The sequence below is a fragment of the Macrobrachium nipponense genome, chromosome 5 (genome assembly GCF_015104395.2).
Source record: "Macrobrachium nipponense isolate FS-2020 chromosome 5, ASM1510439v2, whole genome shotgun sequence".
Classification (NCBI taxonomy): Eukaryota; Metazoa; Arthropoda; class Malacostraca; order Decapoda; family Palaemonidae; genus Macrobrachium; species Macrobrachium nipponense.
Genome location: NC_061107.1, coordinates 89,922,430 through 89,945,282, shown reverse-complemented (window position 1 = coordinate 89,945,282; position 22,853 = coordinate 89,922,430). Strand labels below are relative to the sequence as shown.

Below are 22,853 nucleotides of genomic sequence, written 5' to 3'. Positions count from 1 at the left end.
TGAACTTTTTTTTTTTTTTGCGTCCTAATAAACCGGATTTCTCAGGGATAAAAATGAAAAGTCTTTTATTTGTTCTGAACTATTAGCATCATACCATTTATCCAAATACACTATGCTAAGAATTTCTTAAGAAATGGAAATTCCATTTTTCTTAAAATATAATAATTTTCTGAAATTTTAGGAACCTTTCACAAGAAACACAGCATAGCGAATGAAATCAAATGAAGATTTAAAGAGAGGATTACTTTGTTCATCTGATCCCTTGATAAGTTCCCCAAGAAAAGTAGACAGACCTGCAAAAACTGAACTACCTGAGGAAAGCACAAATTTAATCGTCCAAAATACTCTTCGATTTGTATTATGTAGTCTTAATGCGAATCCAAGTTCCTTGTTATTTTAGATTAATACTATAGTATAATAGTATACCCAAAAAGTTATTCTTTACTTTCATTAAAATGAATTAAATTGTAAAAAGCTTTAAAGACAGAATTTGATAGAAATATTTTTTATTTTCATTTTTATTCTTGTCTTTTCTGCACGAATAAAGGTATCAAATATAACGGTTATATAGTTCTAACACTAAATTTTACCTGATACACAAATAATGGGTAAATACCACTCAGATTGTTAAACATTCTTGTAAATAGTACAATACTCTAAACGCCTGTAAATGAAAAATTATATATAATGATTGGATGTGAAAGCAAAGAGTAATTTTGTCCAAAACATTACTGTTCTGGAACACTGTGCACTCGGATAATTTCTCTCAGATTCAAGCTTATCACAGAGACACATTTCAACAACATTTCATAGGCAAAGATTAATCGATACGTCCTCTTCTCTAGGAGAGTCACTTATGCTCTTCTACATCAAACCTTCTGGCACATTTTTAACCTTCCTATTGAAATTGATATATATATATATATATATATATATATATATATATATAATATATATATATACTTAAAAAATCACAGTAGATGCACGTGACTTCATAAATAAGCGAATACCACGGGAAAATGATAGTCAGTATATATATATATTATATATATATATATAATATATATATATATATATATATATATATGTATATATATATGTGTGTGTGTGTGTGTGTGTGGTGTATATACATATATGTGTGTGTGTGTGTGTGTGTGGTGTATAATAGTTCAGAACAAATAAAAGACTTTTCATTTTTATCCCTGAGAAATCCGGTTTATCAGGACGCAAAAAAAAATATATATATATATTAACTTGCGATATAATCTTAAGATATTAGATTATGGCAGCAGTCATTATTTGAATTTCTTCTTTTTCAGTTCAAAATGGGTTGTGCAGTCCTTTATTGAATAACCAAATTGTATAATTCCTTTCAAATTAAGGAGAATATATGAACAATCATTCATATTTGCACATATAACATTGATATATGATATAGCCTCGAAATATTAGTTCGTGTGTGTCACAAATTATCACTTAATTTTCTAATTTTTGAGTTCAAAATTGGTTGCCAGCTTTTACTAAGCCCCAAATTGTATAACTTCCTTCAATTTAAGAAGAACATATGCACTATTCATGCTTATTTATTCATGCAACTCCTGTACACATAAAAATGGCACAGCTTGCAAGTCTAAAGTAATTTTTCTAACCAATGTCCGTCATCTTGAAATTGGCGGCCATTTTGGATTTTTTCAGGGTGGATCCATAGCTGAAATAGTTAAAAATTATGTAATTTAACACTGTACCAAGTTTCATACTTTTAACCCAAATAGATAATATAATTCTGCTGCTATAGCATGCAGTATTCAACATGCAGACGAATCAGTTTAATATAGTCACCTAACTATGACACGGACAGTTGGATCATTAGATTTAAATGATGAATAAAGCGAGGCTATATCCCTATTGTATATGTCTATAATATTCTTGAGAAACCTAAAAGTATCCCAGTTTTAGGCATGGTCTAGTCATGACCTAAAAATATAAATGCACAAGAAAATTTGTTATAATATATCATGCAAAATGGCGGCCATTTTCAAAATGGCCGTCATTTTGAATTTTCAGCTTGGGTCCACAGCTAATATTGTTAAGTATGGCAAGTCCTACTAACATACCAAATTTGATGCTTTTAACCCAAGGTGTGCGATTTTTTTCACGATTCGACTGGACTAGTAATACGCATCACGTTTTAGTAACTAGAAATAGATGAGCAAGAGGAGACCGCCACAAAATGCAAAATAACCTTTAGAACAATTTTCACGGCACGTGAATTATAAGTGTAACCTTTAATACTTGTTCATTAACTCGCTCTCTCTCTCTCTCTCTCTCTCTCTCTCTCTCTCTCTCTCTCTCTCTCTCGTGGATTGTGGTAAATTACCGTCGGAGCGGTGGTGATTTTGTTGGCCTTTGGAGTAACGTAATTGGGAAATTGCTTTACATTATTCCAGAAAAACACTGAGTGAGAACAAATACAAAATGTTCAAGAAAGCTTACCATGGTGTAAGACTACTCTCTCTCTCTCTCTCTCTCTCTCTCTCTCTCTCTCTCTCTTTGCAGAATACTGTGGCACAGATTTTGTTGTTCATAAACTTTTGTATAAATAATGCGTTCTCCGTAACAAGCTTTTCCGAAAAAAGAACGTGGTTTATGTGTTTATGTGTGTGCGCGCGCGATGTTCAACCTGCCCCAGTATCTTGGCCCCACACCTGCACAGTATTCGCTTAATTACATTTTCTACTCTTAATTTACAGGCACTCCCAGATACTAATTCTGTTTTGTCCCAGGTATTCCAAAACTCGCGTCAACTCCTTCCCAAATCACTTGAGTCAAGTATATTTATGCTTGTACATGTATTATGGTCCATGATTATGAAACTATAATCCAAACGATTGTTTAAGATTTTTCCTAAATATGAAATTCTTTGGTACATTTTGTTAAAGGCCAAATAAATATAACCACTTAGGAAAAGATGACTGGTTAATTATTACTTCTTGGCAACTGATATAAGTATATAAAACTTATTCAAGATTCTACAACAATGAATTCTGCAAATACTGCTGAAGTTGTAAAAATATTTAAACAATCTTCACCAAAGATATATCATAGAGTTGGCCTTATGTAATCACAAATATAGTTTATAATTAATTTCCTTCGCTTGTAAAAATGGATATTGTTGTTAGCAGAGTAATTATAAGCAGTAAACCAGCACGGGCTCTTGCTCCTATAAGTACAGTCTATAAAGAGATAAGCATAGAGGATAATATTGTTCAATACCGCGGCAGCTTATTGCCGTCTTCCCGTCGAGAATAGCGGATTATTCTTAAGCCATACAGATAAATCCCTGACTTACCCCCCATCTATAGTATTACCGCCATGAAATAAAAATGTCAGCCATGTTCCATTAGTTTTGTTGACGGGCTACTAGCGAGCACAGGTACTGAATTAAGGACCGTTGAATAAAAAACCTAATTCATTTCAGTGTTCAAATAAAAGTTGCTGAGAAAGAGGCCTGGACTTGCCGAAATTCAACAATATTGAGCGATAAATTATTGTTTTTACGGAAATCCTAAGGTAACTGGAAAAGAATGAACGCTGTTAATTTTACTGTTCTCCGGCTCACTTCATTTACATTCTCAAGATCATAAGAACATATGTTCAGTTTTAATTAAGCAGGACCTACATGATTTGGGAGGTGTAGTACAGTTGTCTTAAATCAAACGTTACTTATCGGCGTTACTTTAGTGGAGCATGAACAACTGAAGGTATAATAAAATCTACAGTTAAATTTCCATTATTTTTGCCGATATATATATATATATATATATATATATATATATATATATATATATATATATATAATATATGAAATAACATTTGAAGAAGAAAATCAGATACTGTAGCTGACAAAATAAACGAGGCCCGTAGGATGTTCGAAATAGGGGCTGAAAGGACCCAATGAATATTTCCAAAAATAAAAAGGATTACAGTAATGATAATTGCTTTTAGAACCACAATTGCGAGAAGAATATAATAGCGCCTCTGTGCTGTCACGTAGCACTTGTGGTGCCATTTTCTACAAAATTATTTTCTAAGCCTTTCTAACGAATACTTTCTATCTCTAAAGAAAATTTGTAGAATATATCATGAGATAGTAGCATAATTAACATGAAGCTATTAAGTCCAGAATAATTAAACAAAGTGACTGTATCCCTTAATTGTCATTTTCCAAAGTATTGTCAAAGAAAACAGCTCTGTGAAACAAATTTGCTAACCTTTCTGAAGGGGTTTAGCGGTTCCGAAATGCTATTGAAGTAGGTTGCATCTCTCGGAATAACATTGAATCCTTTTAAAAAGGGAAACTGTTTCATGATAGTTTGTTTTGATCTTTGATGTTGTATACTGTTATCTCTTCAAAGGGAAAACACTTGAAAAACAGGCGAGGATACCAATGACTGAGAAATACAAGTGGCGTACATTTTAGGCTGACTGAAACAAAGGCAAGCAATTTCTTACGTTTTCAGATTTCAGCTGAACGAGTGCCAGCCGAAATTACCTAATGATCTAGTGGCATGTGAGAGTTGTGCATTACCGTAGGTGTTATAGTAGTACTAGGCTACCTACTACTAGCTATTCTTTGTTAACGTAACCATGCTAAATTTGTCATTTCATTGTGCCGTTGGTTAGGAAACTGACTGACTGATTTATGGTCATTAAAACTGTGGTCGTAAGTCTTATACCCAGATAAAGAGTCCCAGGTTAGATAATTAGGTTATACTAGGTACCTACCTACCTACTAGGTACCTAGCTAGCTAGCTTACTACTAAGGTACCTAGCTAATGGCTGGAAAGAAAAGCTACTAGGCTAGGCTAAGGTACCTAGTATTGCAAGGTTATACCTAGCTACTAGGGTAAAAAACCGCATGACAGGGGTGGACCATGTACGATCAATGTGTACAACCCCAAAAAAAGTACATTATAACGCATCCTGACATCTGAGATGGGCATCAGACGTGACTTGTTGTTGGTGAGAAACGGAGCTAAAGACCTCTACTCCGGTGTCAGGACGCGTTATAATGTACTTTTCTTGGGGTTATACACATTGATCGTACATGGTCTACCCCTGTACCATGCGGTTTTTTACCCTACATACCTAGAGAAGTTGGTGCTACCTAGCTAGGTATGGGTACCTAGTAACTAGCTTAATGGCTGGAAAGAAAAGCTACCTACCTAGCTACTAGGTATCTACCTAGGTTCTACGGTCTCCAACTCTAAGAAAATTGTAAAGGGTGCAAAATAGAGCCACCAGATTAATAAAAGGACTAAGTTCCCTTGAGAGGATAGCCCCAGCACTACCTTAATTGAGCTAGATTAGCTCCCAGTTAAAGTAAAAATAGAATACTAGCTACCACTTCTTGCAGTCTTTGGTAAAGCACCAAAACATTGTGAACCAACGTGCCAGAGAAACTGCTTAAGCTTCTTTAGACCTGAAATGAATATTTTAGTCAGACATGCAAGTGAAGCATAGGGGCTACTTGAACATAGAACAAATTTTAAGTCTGGTGAGAGAGCATTTCAGCATTGCACACCAAGACTGCCTGAAGTGAAGATCATACAAGAAGAAAGCAAATTCAGAAAAAAACTAAAAGACTTATTCTGCAGGAGCTACGATACTGATGAGAAAACACTACTAAGTAGGCTAAAAGACAATTTCAAAATATAGTAAGAAGCACCTTATTTTGAAAACATACAAGAACCCGCCAGAGAGGGAATTATCCCGTGGAGGGCTGTACATACATAAAACCAAACAAAGTGAAGTACCTAAGGCTGTCCCTGAATACATTTAAGTGCAAAAATTGTACTTGAAACCGTTAATACATTTTGGACTTGAAAATAGAGTTTTCTTGTGTTTTAATGGATGCTTTGAATGTTTAGACACTCATTCATTTAGTAGAAGCAAATGACCTATAGCTATGTAGCTACTATATCCAACCACACCGGACCTAAGGTAATGTAGGTTTACCAGTTGTAAAACTAAAGTATAGCCTAGTAGGTACCACTGTCTGCATCTTGCCAGTCAGCAATTGCTGTCCTTTCTTTGTTTTTTTTATTATGATAGGCTTCTTGTTTTGTTTGATATTTATTGTCATTTGTGTATATTGTTTGATATTTATTGTCATTTGTGTACATTATGTTTGATATTTATTATCAATTGTATTATTGTACAGTCATCCCCAAGGGGCTGGTAGGCTAATAAACACGGTGCCCATATTACTACACATAAAGTGGTAGTGACCGAATCAGAGAGGTGGGCAGTATATTCTCCAGTTTTGTTCTTATCTTAGTGCTTGATATTAGTTTGAAAACATTCCATAAGCTTATCTTAATCTGTATGAACTATCATTGGGTTTAGTCTTTTCATTTCACTAATTTTGTGTGTTCCCCACCCAAAAACTCAGCTTTCCCACTGTGGTCCCCCTATTGCAGGATATAAGGGAGGGATACACTATCTTGAAAAGTATTATTCTGCTAACGAATGTCAGAAGCTTTCAAAACACATCAAAACATAGGGAAATTACATTTTAAAGTCCAAAATGCAATAATAAGGTAGTTTAAAGTAAAACTATATTTGGCAAGCCAGACCTCAGACTATATGAGCCTAGGTAGGATATATAGCTTACTTGGGAAGCTTGGATGGAATCAGATAGTTTCTAATGCTTGCTTATGTTAATTAACAGTTTTACACTCCCTGTGCATTACTAATGGATGCATGTAGCATTCATAGCTGCACCCAATTTCCAGCCTTTAACTTTATCTCCATTCTTGCCTCCTCTCTTCAGTCTTGGTGTCCAACCTCTGCAATTATTACTTCTTTTTGCAACTGTGGAGTTTTCCCAGTTCCAACTTTAGATTCTTGTACCTCTCCTTACTTTCTGAATGGCTGAAAGTACCCTAGCACCTTGCTTCACAGCCAAAATTTCATAAATCAGTCAACCACTTTTACAATCCTACTGCAAGCCTACTTGGTCAAAAGTTCCCGTACCTTTGCGTAGTTGGTTAATCATTAAATTTTTCTGGTTCTACTGGTCAAGAATGCCAGTACCTTTGCATAGTTGGTTAATTATTAAATTTTTCTGGTTCTGTTTAATCAATCTGGTGCCAGCTGTACACTGTTCCTTATTAACCCACATGATAACATCTATATGAATGTCAGTGGAATCATTTGAATTTGAAGATGGAAAAGCGAAAGAGAGTATTTGTAGTCATATCTTGCCAAGTCTGTGGTAGGCTATTGAGCTAATGATACAAAAAATGCTGTAGAGAAAAGTTTTGGCATGTCCCAAGATGTTGGAATATTGGTTTTTTTAATATTGCAATTTGATGTTACATTTTTGGGTTATTAGTGGCAACATCTTTTTTGTTAAATTGATTTATTGCTTGATTCTTGTATTTTATACTTTTTTCTCCATTATTGTCGGTGCACAAGTATTTGTGTTCTACTACCCCTTAATGATCGTGGGGGTTCCCAAACCTTGCAGGGAAATGGTTTTTGTATGGGGGAAAACCAAATACTACTAGTGAAATATATCACTGGGAATTGTCAAAGATTTACAAACAAGTAGTAACAAAAATATTTGATTCATACATGTAAATCAGCAATAATCCGAAAACAGATTATGAAGTTCAAGGATGTGGTAAAGTGCAATTTTGGGGTACATCCCCAGATTGGGGAGGCTTGACCTCCCAACCTAACCTGACCTAATGTAGGATGTCATTGCCCACTTGACATAAGATGTTATAAATTATGTAGCTGAATGCAAGTCACTGGGTTTTACCTCCCTTGTGGAATGCAGATGGCATCTTTTGGTTTCCTTAATTTGATTTGGTTATGTGCTTGTATTTATGGTATTAAAAATTAATAAAGAAGGCCAGCATTTCACCAGTTGCAGTTAGTGTAGACTCTCAGATTTTGATTTAGATTTGCTGAGTGATTGAAGGATTTGTCAGTTTTTGTGATAAGGTGTTCTTTGCATCTGATGAATTGTAAAAATTTTAGTTTAAGTATGAATGAAAATGAAATTAATAATCAGAATTAATATTGGCCTCAAGCTATTTGTATTTCAAGTTATCATTTTCTTACTGAAGCTGCACTCATGACTTTATTGAATTATTTTATGCTGTATGTAGGATACCATGTCTGAGGAGGCAGAAGATTTAGCTTCCATAAAGCGACAGCAAGCAGAAACTCGTCTGAGGCTCAACTTGGCAAATAGACACATTAGTACTTTATACTCTCAGGTAAGAGGATGTGCCAGTGATTAATAGTGTGGATAAAACATCTGAAGTTATATTTTATGGTAAAAATATTTAAGTAGTATACAGTTTATTTTTTATATCAGACTTTTTAGTGCAAATGCAATGTACTGGAATAAATTTTAGGTATAAGATTGTACACAGCTAATCCAGTAGGTTTATGAAGGGCTTGAACAATAGCAATACCTAAAAAAGTGAGCAGTCATACTTTACATTGCCTTAATGCCTAGTAGGTGCAGTTACCAAAGTGGTGAAAGCTGTACGTATCTATTTAAAAGTTAAACAAAGAAGTAATTAATGGTTAGTAAGATACCCCTCACCCATGTTAGAGGCTTCCCGTGTCTTACTTATGTCACCAAATAACTTTATAAGTTTGTAGCAGAACTATCTTTATGTTGAGCTTTTTCGTTTCTCTTCTTTCTCCTTTCCCGGTGTTTTATTAGTCTAGTTATATCCCTTTTTTTTGCTTGATTTCTGGGGCCTTCTTAAAGATCTTTGTCCTGCTACATCCATATTTTCTGTTTTTCTTTTTCCTTTTATCCAAATTCTATATTCTCTTCAATTCTATTATCCCAGCTCATCTCATCATTAGGCCAAACCATCTCGGTCTTTGCAATATAATAGTTTTCCTAAGAAAAACTCAAATGGAGTTTTTCTTAGGTTTGATGGTAGATCAATGTCTTGAACAAAAGTTTTTCTTAAAAACCCTAATTACCAGCAACCTTAATGTTCCATGGTCACTCATTTTCAAAATCTCTATATTCCTTGTTTTTAATGCCTATAGTATATGACTTATGTACCCATTATAAGTCTTTGCTCTTTCTACTAATTGGATAGTTTTATTGACAAGTAACTTAGCTATCTCTCTGTTTCACCTATGCTGTAGCTGCCATATATTTTTTACTGCTCTCTCAACTTATGCTTTACAGTCCAATGTTACTGCAAAAGTAGAGAAACAAGTTTCACTAAAAGAATGATTGAACATAACTAAGAGAGGAAAGGTCCCTTGTTGATCTTGCCTTGTAGAGGGTAAATGAAAGAGATCATATATATTCAAGGTTTTGTGGGAAGTGGGAGTGAAGCTTTGAAAACTTTAGTGAAGATTGAAGTTAAAGAAATAAGACACTAGTTTTTTTAACAAGATCTGTCACTATTTTTGAGATGGGCTTAACCTCCAAGAGAAAGATAAAGCAAGGATTTATGAATCTGGTGAATAAAAGAACATAGGAATCATCCATAAAGAATTACATTAGATATGATCCAAGTTAGCTGTCTTGTTGAACATTAGTGAACCTAGAGCACATAAGAAATTATGTATGTCATGGATAAAGAGAAGTACAGTATATATTAGAAGTTGTTCCATTGAAAGTGAATGCAGAGGAAAGGAAATAGCTGAGAATTAAGTTCTGAAGCATATGGTACTTTTCAGTAATAGAGCAAGTTACATTGTACAATTGAAATTGCAGAGATATCTGGTGTGAAGTGGTTAAAAAAATAGACTGAGATTGCAAAGAATGAGATGCCTTAGATGTACTATATGGAGAAAGGTGATGGGGGATTTAGGAAATTTGTAGGTAAGGGAATAACAGAAAGAAGAAATGTATAAATGTATGAATGCCCAGAAAATCATGGAATGAGGGCATAGTTCAAGACTCAGACAAGTCAGGAATTCAGGCAGAAAGTGTGCACGACAGATTTATGTACAAAATTTCTCAAGTTAATGGTGAAGTTTCAAGTTTGGCTGTTATTGCATTGATTGATCTTTATATATTAGAGTCAAAGTTCATATCAAATTTTGGGATCATGGTTGTCAATTTCTTTATATTAGATGGTAATCTGGTCAGGATGTCAAAATGCATGTGTAGCAGAGATGGTTATTTAATATACACAAAGAAATGTTCAAACTAGTATTCCCATAGACAAATTTAGAATTGCAATAAAATTGACTGATAAGTATTACAGGAGTTTTAATGATTTAAATTCGTCAATATTTTTATATGCTTGTATTAAAATTTGACTTTGCTCATTAAAAGATAATGTTGATGATTATGGAGGAGAAATAAGTACATAATGATTTTGTGGAAAAGGGGTTTACTCTTTTATGACTACAAAGTGTGAATGAGCACTTGCAGCATACTGAAGTTTTATAAGTAAAGTTAATTTGGTAATACCATTTGCTTTTATTTTACAATAAATTCTCTCATTTCAGGTGCAAGATCTAGAAGTGCAATTCAAAACTGCAATTAGACATAAAAAACATTCTGCAAGGTATAATTTGAGACAGAAATTGGCAGTTATAATGGGTTTAAAAATTGTGTATTTGAACTACTGTTCTGCCAAGTCCCAAGAGTTGGAACAGCTGAAGGAAAAAATTCAGGCTCTCAGTGGACGAGATGAGGAAGCTATGGACACTGATGCCAATGAAGAGGCTAATTTAGGCATTATAGACATGCCAAATGTGGGGGAGCATTGAATATTTTCTAGTATGGTGATCATTGTGCTTGTCTTTTGGAAAAAAAATCAGTATTTTGATTTCTAAGGATTCTGTAAAGTATGAGGTGAAGGTATAATATTGATCTTTATAATATTTTGAAAACTTAGTGCTAGTATATAGACCAGACTTTTGTAAAGACCATGGCAGATTCAGATAGTGAATATGAGGAGGAAGAAACCCTCATTGCTGTAGAGTTGCATGGTGTCATAGACTCAGAAATTTTCGCACAAGATTCTTTCAACAAGTTTAAAATTCTAGCTATAGACTCTGAAAACCCTATTTTACAAGTTGAGAACTTTGTTTTCACTGGAGGGTATGAACATGCAATGGGGACAAATGTCTTCTTTGAAGAAGATGATAAGAAGGTAAAGAAGTGTGACCCAGTGTTTTGCAAGAAACCAGCACGCATGTTGAAATATGTATGTAAAACTAGCAAGAAACTAAATATGAAGCGTGTGTTTGTTTCTGAAAAGGCCTCCGGAGAAGACAGCAACATGCCTAGCACCAGTGAAAGTGAAACATCAGCAGTTCCTGGTAGTAGTACTTCCAGCGTTTCAGAAATTGAAAACAATCCTCAATCAGAGCATAATACTCAATAACATTAGTTGAAAGTGGTGATGGGCTATTTATATAATTTTAATTATGTTAGCAAGGTTTTCTTTGTTTTATTTCAGAGTGGAAGATTTTTATAATGTATTTTGGAGGTTTACAAGATTAAAATTACTCTGGTTATGTTCTGTTATTATGTGCAATTATAAATAGAACTAATATTGCTAAAATTTTATTAGCCTGTCTGTTGTAATTCATAAGCAGGGTACTTCTTTTATGAAAATTTTCTTACTGGACACATCTGCTTTTTGTTTTACCATGTAGATACTAGTAAGTCTGGTTATGGATTAATTACCAATTACAGTATATATATATTTAAGGATCAGGTAAGATATTGCAGTTGAAAATTTGTCTTTATTGGTAAAACCTCTTAATTGCTGTATATAGGCTTATTAAACAACAGGTATTTGTATTGCTCTCATTGCATCAAGGTAAAGCACTCCAATAGATAAGTGTTAAATTTTCAAGGTATGCAAAATTAAGTGCTTTATTTTTACTCAATCATTCATTATCATTGTAGTAAATACTGTACAAGTAATTTTATTAAAATGGTTCTCAGATATTATGCCTCTTAATTGATATTTGTCACAGAAGGCAAGTTTGAGTTTTAATTCTTGCAATTGTCTGTTATACTACTATTTCGAAACTTATTCTATAGTATAGTACTTTATTATCATTTCCCTGTAACTGTTATTGAAAGACTGTTTGTTTGGAAAACATATACAGTATACGTAATAGCACTTTTGCATTTTGGTTGTTTTAAATCATGAACCATGCGCAGTATACTGAACCTTTAAGATTTATATAAAGAAAAGTATAATGGATGTTCCATTTACTTTTACAAGTATATCCAGATAAAGTTGACCAGTATATATAGAACTATAATTGAAGTATATGGGGCTGTACTGGTATTTGTACACTTATACAAGCCCTGTTCTGTATACCTGGTTAATGTGACAGTGTCTGATTAGTTGATAACATCAAACCCATAAAGGGAAAAGATGTGTCAATATTTATGACAATGATTCATTCCTCCCTTGCTCCTGCTGTGTATGTTTTGCTCATTTTGTTACAGTTGTCTTTTAGAGTTCTCAGTCTGTTTCTTTAAATTTCTTCCCTTATGTTTTCATTTCTTTTGCCTGTCACTTTGGTTAAATTTGTGTACACTGCACTGTATACAGTAATTTTTTTTTAAAGCAAGGTCAGTGGGACCGCTAGCTTGCTAGCCTAGGCCCAAAGAAGCAGTTAAGAGGAAGAAAGGAGTGGGTTTAACCATGAAGTGCCCAAAGAAACAATAGAGGAAGGGCTGGGCATAACCATGAAGTGGCTTTTGCCTTGCAAGAAGAAAGCTTTTGAGTTCAGGGATGCTATTCAAAATCTATATGCTCAGTTCCACCAGGTCCAGTTTCCTGAGGAAGTGTTCATGGTTTGTGTTGGTAGCCCTGATGTGAGAAGGGGGCCTTGGTCTTCTTTCTGGATTAAAGAATATTAACAATATAAGGTCAAGAAGTTAATTACTTGAACCTGGAGCAGTCGTGAAAATAAAAGCAAAGAATTAAAATTTACCTTAGTTAATAAATTATTAGAAAGTATATTTCCACTCACTTAGTGGACTACATAACCCAGCCTTTTGAAGACTTCTATAAGGCATTTGAAGACTATCCAAATTTTCCCAGTATTTTCTTAAAAGATGTCTAGACTAAGTTTTTGCATCAAACATGAAGTTAGCACAAATATAAGTGAAACAGTTGTTAGTAATGTCATGGATCGGCAGAACCCATTTACTGGATGGATAGTGAGTGTGTTGGTGGGGATGGTGATTGATACAATAGGTGAGCTAATTAGGTTACTGAATAGTTCCTGAAGTTTGGTTCAGGGAATTTCTTTATTTATGTTTATCCTCTGCGATTCAATATATTTCTCATAACATCAAGTTGCTTAGATTTATGTTGCATTGACATACAATATTTGTTCTAACATAAGGTTTCTTTAATCATTCTGACAAAATGATGTATTTAAAGAGAATGCATATTTTCTCTCTGCTATGTACAGTGTCTGCTTCTACAATGCTATTAAAAGTATGGCAAATGATCATGCAATAATCCCTGCGATCAGTTGTATCTGTTACTTTAAATGAAAAATGTTCTTAATTGTACTTGTGTCACTATGTTTGGAGGTGCATGTTTGTTGGCTAGAATTTGGGCTTTGCTGTTATTTTCAATCCCAACACTACACAAAAAGCAAACTTTGTTTAGGTATGATACATCTCAACTTGGTCTAGACATCTTATAAGAAGATACTATTGGGAAAATTTGGATTGTCTTCAAATGCCTTATAGACAAGTCTTTGAAAGGTTGGTTTATGTATATGTAGTCCATATAATGAAGTGGAAATACACTTTTTCTTAATTTATTAACAGAGGTAAATTTCAACTCTATCACTTCGCACGCGCAGGAGTTGCCAGATCTCAGATTCCTTGCTTACAGTCTTTAATTGTTTTTAACCAGTTACCTAGTGCATGGAAATATCCTATTAAGACCTCAGGTTTGTTAGCTATGAAAAATACAAATTGATTAAAAATTTTGTCATTCCTTTACTTTGATTTTTGCTACCACTCCAGGTTCAAGAAATTAACTTGCTGACCTTATATTATTAATACGTACTATATAAGGTTCATTAAGGGGGCTGGCCGGAACCCCTATAGTACGGTATATGGTGGTATAGGGCGAAAAATGCAGTTATGAAAAAATTCATGGAGCTTCATATGGCAATTGAGAATACGTATATGAAATATTTTGTCAAAATTCCTCTTACTTTCGTAGTTACAGGGTAATTAGTAAACATAACTCAATAAGCCTAAAACATTCATCCGTACAAGAAAATGCAATATTTCTTCTGTTATCGTAAATTTTGATAATTATTGTCAGAAATTGTGATAAATGGCATCTGTAGAGATTCCGTGGGTAGCAGAGGGGAGTATTGTGTAACACCATGATCAGTTGGAGCACAGACTTCAAGTAGACTACACGTTCGAGTTTCACCTCTGACATTCGCTTGCTATTACATATGCTTATCTATGTTTTGGCAAGAATTTCATCATGCCAATGAGGAAAAGACAAGGAAAACATCTTGCTAACATAAAGATGAAGAAAATTCGCTCTAATACGATTACAGAATATAATATATGCGATATTAGCGTAGTTAGTGAAGAGAGAGAGGGAGGGTTGCGTAGTAAGTAAACGCGCCCGTCTTGCCTGAAGCACACATCACACTGTCCCCAAGGCTACGATCTTTGAGCAAAGGGATCTTAATTTATGATAAATAACATAGTTTTGGTTTATAATACCCAAAAAGGTATATGAAATTCATAATAATCATGATTTATTAACATTGTCTTTGTAAAAAGAGAGTATAACTTCGAATTTCATCTCTTGACATTCTCTTGCATTTACGTTTGTTTATTTTTGTTTCGGCAAGAATTTCATCCTGCCAAAACGGAAAATACTAGGAAAACATATAGGTAATATACAGAAGAAGAAAATTCACTGTAATAGGCAGTTAGTGAAGGAGAGAGAGTTGCGTAGGAAGGAGTCCCCAGTCTTGCCCGACGCAGTGCCCCAAGCTACGATATATGAGCAAAGGGATCATCATTTATGATTAAATTATGATAAATAAAATAGTTTTGGTTTATTAATACACTAAAAAGATATATTCATTCATAATAATCATTATTTATTAACATTGTTGTTATAAATATATGAAGAAAAACTTTGAACGCCCGTATCTCAAAACTATAGTTATTGACCTTCAAAATCTATCTTCTCACATAGTTTTGAAGCTGTAACATTGGAATTTGGTATATAACTCAGAAAGACGTTATAGAACAATCAAATGAAGCCCCTTTTTTCCAATTTTTGTTTCGTCTGTTTTTTTTTTTTTTATAAATTTTGTTTTCCTAATTTATAGGGTTTAATTTTTTTTTTTACCACGATGAAAAATTCACATCTTAGCAAAAAAATGCCTTAGAAAAAAAAAGCTCATTTGATTGGAGGTCTACATATGGTAGTAATCCCAGGTCTTAATATTAAATATCAAGGGAGGAGATAGAATTTGAAAAATGGTTATTTTTGGGATAAATCGCCCTGGCGTCACAAAACCGAAGGTCATAGGCGAAAATCATATGCGGTTTGTAGATGTCCCAAGTCACCTTATTAAGTGGTATGAATATCAAAGTCCTGTCCTTAAAGAATGGCATTAGCTGGCCGGCCCCCTTAATTCAGAAAAAAAGACCAAGGCCCAGATTTACCTTTTTCATCATGGCTACAAACAAATCTTGCCCTGAACCCTTCTTACTCGGTTAACTGGACCCAGTGGAACTGTCCAGAGCTGTGCCATGTAGTGTTGGCCACAAAAAGCGTACTATAGGCAGTATACTGCCCCCAAGGAATTGAAATGGAAGAATATATGAGATAAGTGGAAGAATTTTACAATGACCTTTCATTATGGTTTAATATTCCCTGTGAAGGGAAAATCCCATTAAATTATTGAACTTCTTGCATCACCACTAATCGTCTTTGGTTTAAAATTTATTCCAAAACTATAGCTGAATAGTACCATGATTACTCATTTATTAAAAAAAAAAAAAGTTAAATATTTAAGTAATACTAGTAAGACAGGCACATTGATCCACTAATCAAATTCCTGAAGCACACAGGAGGGAAGAAAAATATGTCTCAATCCCAAAGAATTTATGGGCCTTCTTTACACAGGAAGTTCAATTATACAAAGGAAAAGTGGGGATAAATTTCAAAGCTTGGCAGGAAAAATGCAATAAGTAATCCAATTTGAACATGTCATATATATATATATCTATATATATATATATATATATGATATATATATATATATATATATATAATATTCCTATATATATAGATATATATTATATAAAATATATATATATATACACACACACACACACACACACAAGCAATACAACAGTCTAAACAGGGTTGAATGATGGAAATCTGAAATGGAGAAAATCTTTATCTTACAATACAAACCAATTTAAAAAGAAAAATAGAGCAATTTTAATGATAGGAAATTACCAACACAAGTTTGCAGTAACTGGGACAACAAAAATGTTGATGGAATTGGCAGGTTCAATTACAGTTTCAAAAATAAAATCAAGTAAACAGACAAGTCTGATAAAGAATTCTATATAAATAGTTTTATTAATTCATAATGCAGTACTATGTACAAATAAAAATTATTAGGAAAATGAACTTTCTAGTAATACATAAAAAAATATAAGTTTTAGTCTCCTGGTAATCTCCATAACTAATTAAAATAATAAAAATAATAAAGTTACAATACTGTGTCTACAAAAAAGGTACAGAGAATAATTCAGATGAACCAATATAACTAATTTTCTTTTAATTCAGCAAATGAAATTTTCTTAGTACTTGAAAAGAGTAAACCTGTAACAGTTTTCAGCAGTTCTCATGGCCATTAATGAAATTTTATTGCTCCAATATATAAGGCACTCTCAGTCCCCACAGCAACAAAAAAATTACATTTCATAAAGTTTAACTATCACACTTCATAAAGTTAACCATCACTCTTCGGGCATTTCATCCTTTATAAACATATTTGCTTATCATGAAGTATTTCAACACGAGAGAAATAGTTCCTTCTCAATCTTCAAAATGGTTGCACTTTCTGCACTGTGAGCTTTCCATATATTTTCAAGCATCTTATTATCACCTGACTGAGTTATAGAAAGTTTACTTATCATATTCTGCTGTGCTGCCTTACGCTGTACTACTGATGCAATTTTGGCATTCATTTCTGTAGAAGATTTGATTCCATGCAAGCTTAGTGATTTTAATGGAAGTAACATATTTGTGGTCAGTTCATTCAAAAATGTATTTATGGATGCTGATGAAAGCTTGCTATTATGGGAGAGATTTATGGAAGTCAGGCGAGGACAACGGTACAAATATGCTGAAATGTCTTCAAGATCAATATCTGTAAGACCACTTGAACTCAGATCAAGGAATTCAAGATGGCACTCTTCACCTGCACCTAAAACATTTGCTAAAGTTAAGCCAAGGCGGACCTTAACTTCAGCATCATTTTTACAGTTCAGACCACTGAGGGACAAGTGTGAAACCTGGGAAACACATGACAACAAGGATGTCAGAGGAGCATCATATATAGTGTTATAATCAAGTTCTAGTTTTTTTATTGCTGATGATGTAACTGGTAGCTGATGCTGGCCAGTGAGTGATAAATAACAATGCTTCAAAGATAAGGATGACAATGACAAAACACTAAACAACACTCCTATGTCTGAAACCTTTGCCCCTGAAAAATTATTATAACCGAGGTCTAAACAAGCTATACTCTTCAAGAACAGTCCACCTGTAGATATAGCTTCTGTTAAAGAGAGAAGACTGGATGTTGTTAGTGATGTACATTTTAAATTTAAAATTTCCAGAGAGGGCAAGGTAGGCAAGGCTTCCATCAGGTGACCAAAACCATCATCCCCAAGGCAGCAATTAGACAGAATGAGACTATGTAAAGACTGCTGGCACTGAATTGCCCGTAGAACAGGATGCAGTTGTGATGTTAAACGTCCCATACGACTTAGATCCAAAGATGTTGATGCTTCAGTCTGATGAAGAGCAGAAGTTAAACAAGACACAGGAGCTACTCCAAGGGACTGACAGGCTTGTGAGTACCTTTCTGGAAGGGGTGGAAGATCCCAGCCTGTAACCTGTGCCTGTAGTTCAGCTTGTTCTGCAGGCAAAACTAATGCAATTGGATCACTTGGGTCTAACACAGCTCCATCTTGCGTTGTCAGTGTAAGATGAGGCCGTAACCCTGCAAGTTGATAATATCTGCGAGTAACTTCTGCAGCTAACCACTCTACAGTCCGACCTTGGCCTCCACCCGCTACTGGAACGAGCAACAATCTATTCTGAACACGCACTCGCAATCGCAATGCACTACAGCTGGCATGAGCAGCTGTACTATTTTCTCCATTTGTAGCAATGGGGTTACTTCTAGTATCAGTTCCATTTATTTTATTACCAAGATTAATTGCACTTGTTGATATTGCTGATACAGGTGTGTCGGGCACAATTACAACATCATCTTCATTATCTCTCGTGCCTTCTGAAGTTTTTTGCATCATGGATGTCAGTTTGGGTTGAAATGATTTCTGCAAACGACTTGGAGGTTTTTCTTGGGAATTTTTTGCTTTTAGTACACGCCTCTCTTTCTTGGTTTCTCTGAATTCAAATTCAAACTTTTCAGTCCTTTTTCTTTTTTTTGAGGAAATTCCTATATTATCATCTAACCAATCATCACCAACATCTTCAGATTCTGTAACTAATGCACCCTTCTTCTCTTTTTTTAAAGTTTTGCCAAAGGAAGATTCTCCCGTTTTTCTAAGCTGTAAACGCTTTGCTGCACTACCAACACTTCTAATAGCACTGAGGTATGTTCCTGTAGCTGACTTATTTTCTTGCTGTATATCTTGCAGTAAAGGGTTCAAATATTCCTCTGAATCTCCCCCTATGTGATCAGAAATGTCACTTTCTTCATCCCCAACTCCTTTACAAGGTTCATTGTCTATGTCTGGTAAATCATCTCTTTCATATCCTGAATATTCTCTAAAACCAGTGGCAATAGTTTTCATTGGTTCTTCTGTTGTATGTTGACTTTTATCTGAACCTGAGGAATTAAGTCTCTCTATTCTATATTTATTTGAACTGTTAATGTTACAAGAATCACTAAATCTTTTACCCTTTTGTGTCACCTTTGTGGCTAATTCTGGTATTTTGTGGCCAGTGCAACTCATTATTGCTTTCATTTCCTCCTCTAATGCTATGCATTCTTGCTCCTCTTTCCTAGTTAAATTTGACCTCTTCCGAAAATTGATTAGTGATTCAAGGGGTGTAGTCCCATGATCATCCTTAATAATAACCGATGCCCCACGGGACATCAGTAACTTGATAACCTCAATATTCCCACATGCTGCTGCATCATGTAATGGAGTAATACCCTCACACTCCCGTCCTCCACGATCATTAATCCAGGCTCCTGCGTCAAGCAAAGCATTAACAATTTCAGTAAACCCATGATTGGCTGCTTCGTGAAGTGGAAGCCAGCCACAGTGATCTCTTGGATTTATTGGATGCCCTTGAATTATAAGTTTCTTCACCATGTTCAGATTCCCTGTAATGCAGGCTTTATGTAAAGCTGTTTCTCCTTTTTCATTCCTCTTCACAATAGTGGTCTTCTTTTGCCTAGCTTGTCGAGGTCTGTCAAAATTCTCCCCATCATTTTCACTGTCAGAAAAATACACAAAGTCCAAATCGATCTCATCATCATCACTTTCCTCTTCATCACTAGACTCAGCATCTGGATCAAAACCACTAGTGTCTGCCAGTGTCTCCATCTCTGCTTCAAGCTGAAGCTTCACCTCTATTGGTATTCCTTTTAGGCTTGCCTGTCTGTAGAGTGCTTTATGTTCTAATTTCTTATTATTTGCTTTAATGGCTGCTGCTTTTGCTTGTACATATAATTTCTCCAGCTCACTGTATTGCTCTCCTTTATCTTCACAAAAATTGGCTAAACTAAGTATGGTCTTACATGCATGACCTGGATCCTTATTAATAGTAACATCATATTCCTTCCAATAATAATCCTTTGCCTCATCATACTGCTTAATGTCAGAGTATGTCTGAGCAAGTGAGGAATAAATAGGAACAAGAAACGACGACTCTTTACCAAGTTTCATGGCTAAATCAAGCATAAGTTTATAATAATCAAGAGCCTTTGAAAAATTGCCAAGTTTTGCCAGTCCATCCCCTAAACTTTCATACATCTTCAATTTTTCATCGCACTGGTCATCCTTCATGAGAATTAAGGAATCTTCTACATTGCACAGTTTCACAACAGTTTTCAAGGAACTTTCAATTTTTTTTCTCTCTTCCAGTAAAGGATGCTTTAGTTTGTATGCTTTATAATAACATTTCTTGGCAGATTCATAATCAGAATTAGTAAGATGAACTTCAGCAAGGAAAACATGGCTTTCACACTGCAATTCTTTATCATTGAGTTTTTTGGCCAACTTTAACATCTGTTGACCATCCTGAAGTGCTTCAGGCATTCTTCCTGAACGAGAGTGTAGTGCTGATAAGGCTAAATAACATTTATAGGCATCTTCATGGAAGCCATGCATGGAACACAAATCCAAAGCTTGGCCTATAAAGTGATTGGCCTTCTTTTCATTACGGCGACTGTCCAACACTAAACCTAAATTCAAATAAAGTCGACATCGCATTTGGCCATGCTCTCGTGTATCAACCAACCCTTTAAGATTCTCACAGATGGAGAGTGATCGTAAAAAGGCTTTTTCTGCTTCTGTAAGAGATTTGTCTTGCTCCTTCACATCTCCATTTACACCAAAATCTTCTGCTCTTTGATAGTGTGTTCTCCCAAGGGTGGCATAAGCCCTCTGTTGTTCAACTAGAGACTCTGCCTCCTTGGCTAAAGCTAAGTAACGATACAAATAGTGTAAAGCTTTATCCCAATTACTAATCTTGGAATATACCTCACCAAGTTGCCGGATGGCAACAGCAAGACCAACTGTATCTGCCAATGCTTCACATATACCTGCTTCTTCCTTATGCTGTGAAAGAGCTTCATCAAAATCTCCATCCTTCACATATTCTTGACCTAGTAGATTACACAGATAGGCAACTTCACGAAGATCATCCTTTTTTAGAGCCTTACGTTTTTCTTTCTCTAACCGAGCTATGTCACCCATGATGTCATCCAATCCTATTTCTTTTCATGAAGACCATCAAAGAACTGTAGACCAGATACAGCACCTACCTGAAAAAATAATTGAAATACAGTACTGTATGTATACTAAAGTTAGTGAAACATAATTTAAATTTGTATACCTAATTCAGTGTGTTTAATTCATCTGCATGTTGTGTTCACTAACAATGAAAAGTGATTACAGTACCTCACTAAACTTTGCAGTGGTATTAGATTTTTCTCTGGTACTCTGAAAATATCTTAACAAGGCAAGAATGTCAGCTTCTACAAACTTGAAGTGTTTCCCCATAAACCTATTGCTTTTACAGTCTCATGCATCTATGAGGATTTCCCAAGCACTCCACAGAAGAAAGAAAAATCCTTCCAGTTCTAGCTTGTGGTGCTAGTGCCCTACTTTCATAAGCCTAAGGTAGCAAACTGATCACCTAATGTGTCTGAGTTTGTTCATAGTTTGTAGACTTTCCCAGAAGAAAAATTTTGGCTGTGCTCATATTCATTTAATTATTCATTCATTAAGCTATAAACTTTTAATACATAAAATCATTTGTGTTTAGAAAAGGCATTTCAAAACAGTAATCTGGATTTTTTTCAGATTAACATAATTCTGACTGAAGATTTCATTGGCACTTTAAGGGAGGGGTAAGTGGGTGGTTTTCATTAAATGCCTTATTCAGTACAGTTCTTGAGTTTGTGAATGTTAGGGGCTGAGTTTTCTCCATAGTTTTTTTTTTACTTAATGGGCTGTAGTTTTCCTTACCACTGATTCTGTGTATATTCATTATTTGTAATGCTTAATTATTGGTGTTTTTGTGTTGTAATAACAAACATACCCTAATTTAGATGTAATTGTTTAATTAGCAAGATGTTCCAAGGTCTATTTATTTAAGCTTTTAAAATAACCAATGATACTTATCCTCCTGAGACTTCAGTGGTTGCTGGTATGCTTCTTTTTCTCCACTGTCAGCATGCACTTCTACTGATTCTTCAATGCCAACCAAGATGGGAAAATTGAAGGAATTTTGTCTCGGCAATACAACAGCAACTGGAGCTGTTTGCAGTGTTTTTTTGGGTAATCTCCCAAATGCTCTTGGATCATTTTCAGATATGGAAGATTGTAACCTCTCACTGCAGATCTTTTTCTTTAGATGGGTTCACCTTGATTGACTTAGGCTGGGGTTCTCACCTCTCTTTGTCTAACTTTATGCATTCACCTGACATTAGCAACTCTCTTAGCACCAGCACCACTCCTACTCTTCTTCCACTCTCTGCAGAGGATTTCATACATTGTTTGATTTCCATGCTTCGGGTTCCTCAGTGGGTATTGTCAGGAAATACACTGCAAATTCCAGTCATAGTTAATCTTCAGTCTCTCATTTTTCTGGCTCAGTGCATTGGTTTCTAGACACTTCCAATCCTCTTCCAGTGTCAGAGATTCTTCATCTGCACATTCTAATACTTCTGACAGTAACATTGGCTCTACCTATGCTTCAAACTCAAGGGGCTCTCAGCCTTCAAGCAGCACCTCCCATTTTCACCATGATTGCCTCTAACTGCACTCCAAGCTATCTATGGCAACCCCT

At 34.8% G+C, this 22,853-nt stretch overlaps 3 protein-coding genes across 4 annotated transcripts in view; 2 read left to right on the top strand and 1 right to left on the bottom strand.

The window, feature by feature from the left end:
• The first annotated feature begins 4,296 nt into the window (after nt 1–4,296).
• LOC135215494 (uncharacterized) lies at nt 4,297–11,974 on the top strand. Of its 2 annotated transcripts, none has more exons than XM_064250261.1 (3): nt 4,297–4,496; nt 8,184–8,294; nt 10,519–11,974. In XM_064250261.1, the coding sequence occupies exons 2-3, from the start codon at nt 8,190–8,192 to the stop codon at nt 10,780–10,782; spliced, it is 369 nt and encodes a 122-aa protein (XP_064106331.1). In that variant the 5' UTR covers nt 4,297–4,496; nt 8,184–8,189; the 3' UTR covers nt 10,783–11,974. The 2 variants fall into 2 exon arrangements, with proteins under 2 accessions (XP_064106331.1, XP_064106332.1); XM_064250262.1 differs by lacking the exon at nt 4,297–4,496 and adding an exon at nt 4,552–4,589 and having other exon boundaries at nt 10,519–10,947.
• Nucleotides 10,944–11,402, top strand: LOC135215855 (general transcription factor 3C polypeptide 6-like). The gene has a single exon (XM_064250809.1). It carries the CDS (start codon nt 10,944–10,946, stop codon nt 11,400–11,402), a length of 459 nt encoding a protein of 152 aa, XP_064106879.1.
• Nucleotides 11,975–16,440: 4,466 nt separating the features above from the next.
• LOC135215492 (tonsoku-like protein) overlaps nt 16,441–22,853 on the bottom strand; it is a 29,926-nt gene continuing 23,513 nt past the window's right edge. Inside the window, exon 2 of the mRNA XM_064250260.1 lies at nt 16,441–21,324. Within this exon, the coding sequence (XP_064106330.1) occupies nt 17,084–21,256 (4,173 nt within the window). The 5' untranslated portion in view covers nt 21,257–21,324 and the 3' untranslated portion in view covers nt 16,441–17,083. The remainder of the gene's footprint in view (nt 21,325–22,853) is intronic.

Coding starts and splice junctions, on each gene's coding strand:
- LOC135215494 (XM_064250261.1), top strand. CDS start 8,190: ATGTCTGAGGAGGCAGAAGATTTAGCTTCCATAAAGCGACAGCAAGCA. Junction 8,295..10,518: donor TTAGTACTTTATACTCTCAG/GTAAGAGGATGT, acceptor CTCTCATTTCAG/GTGCAAGATCTAGAAGTGCA.
- LOC135215855 (XM_064250809.1), top strand. CDS start 10,944: ATGGCAGATTCAGATAGTGAATATGAGGAGGAAGAAACCCTCATTGCT.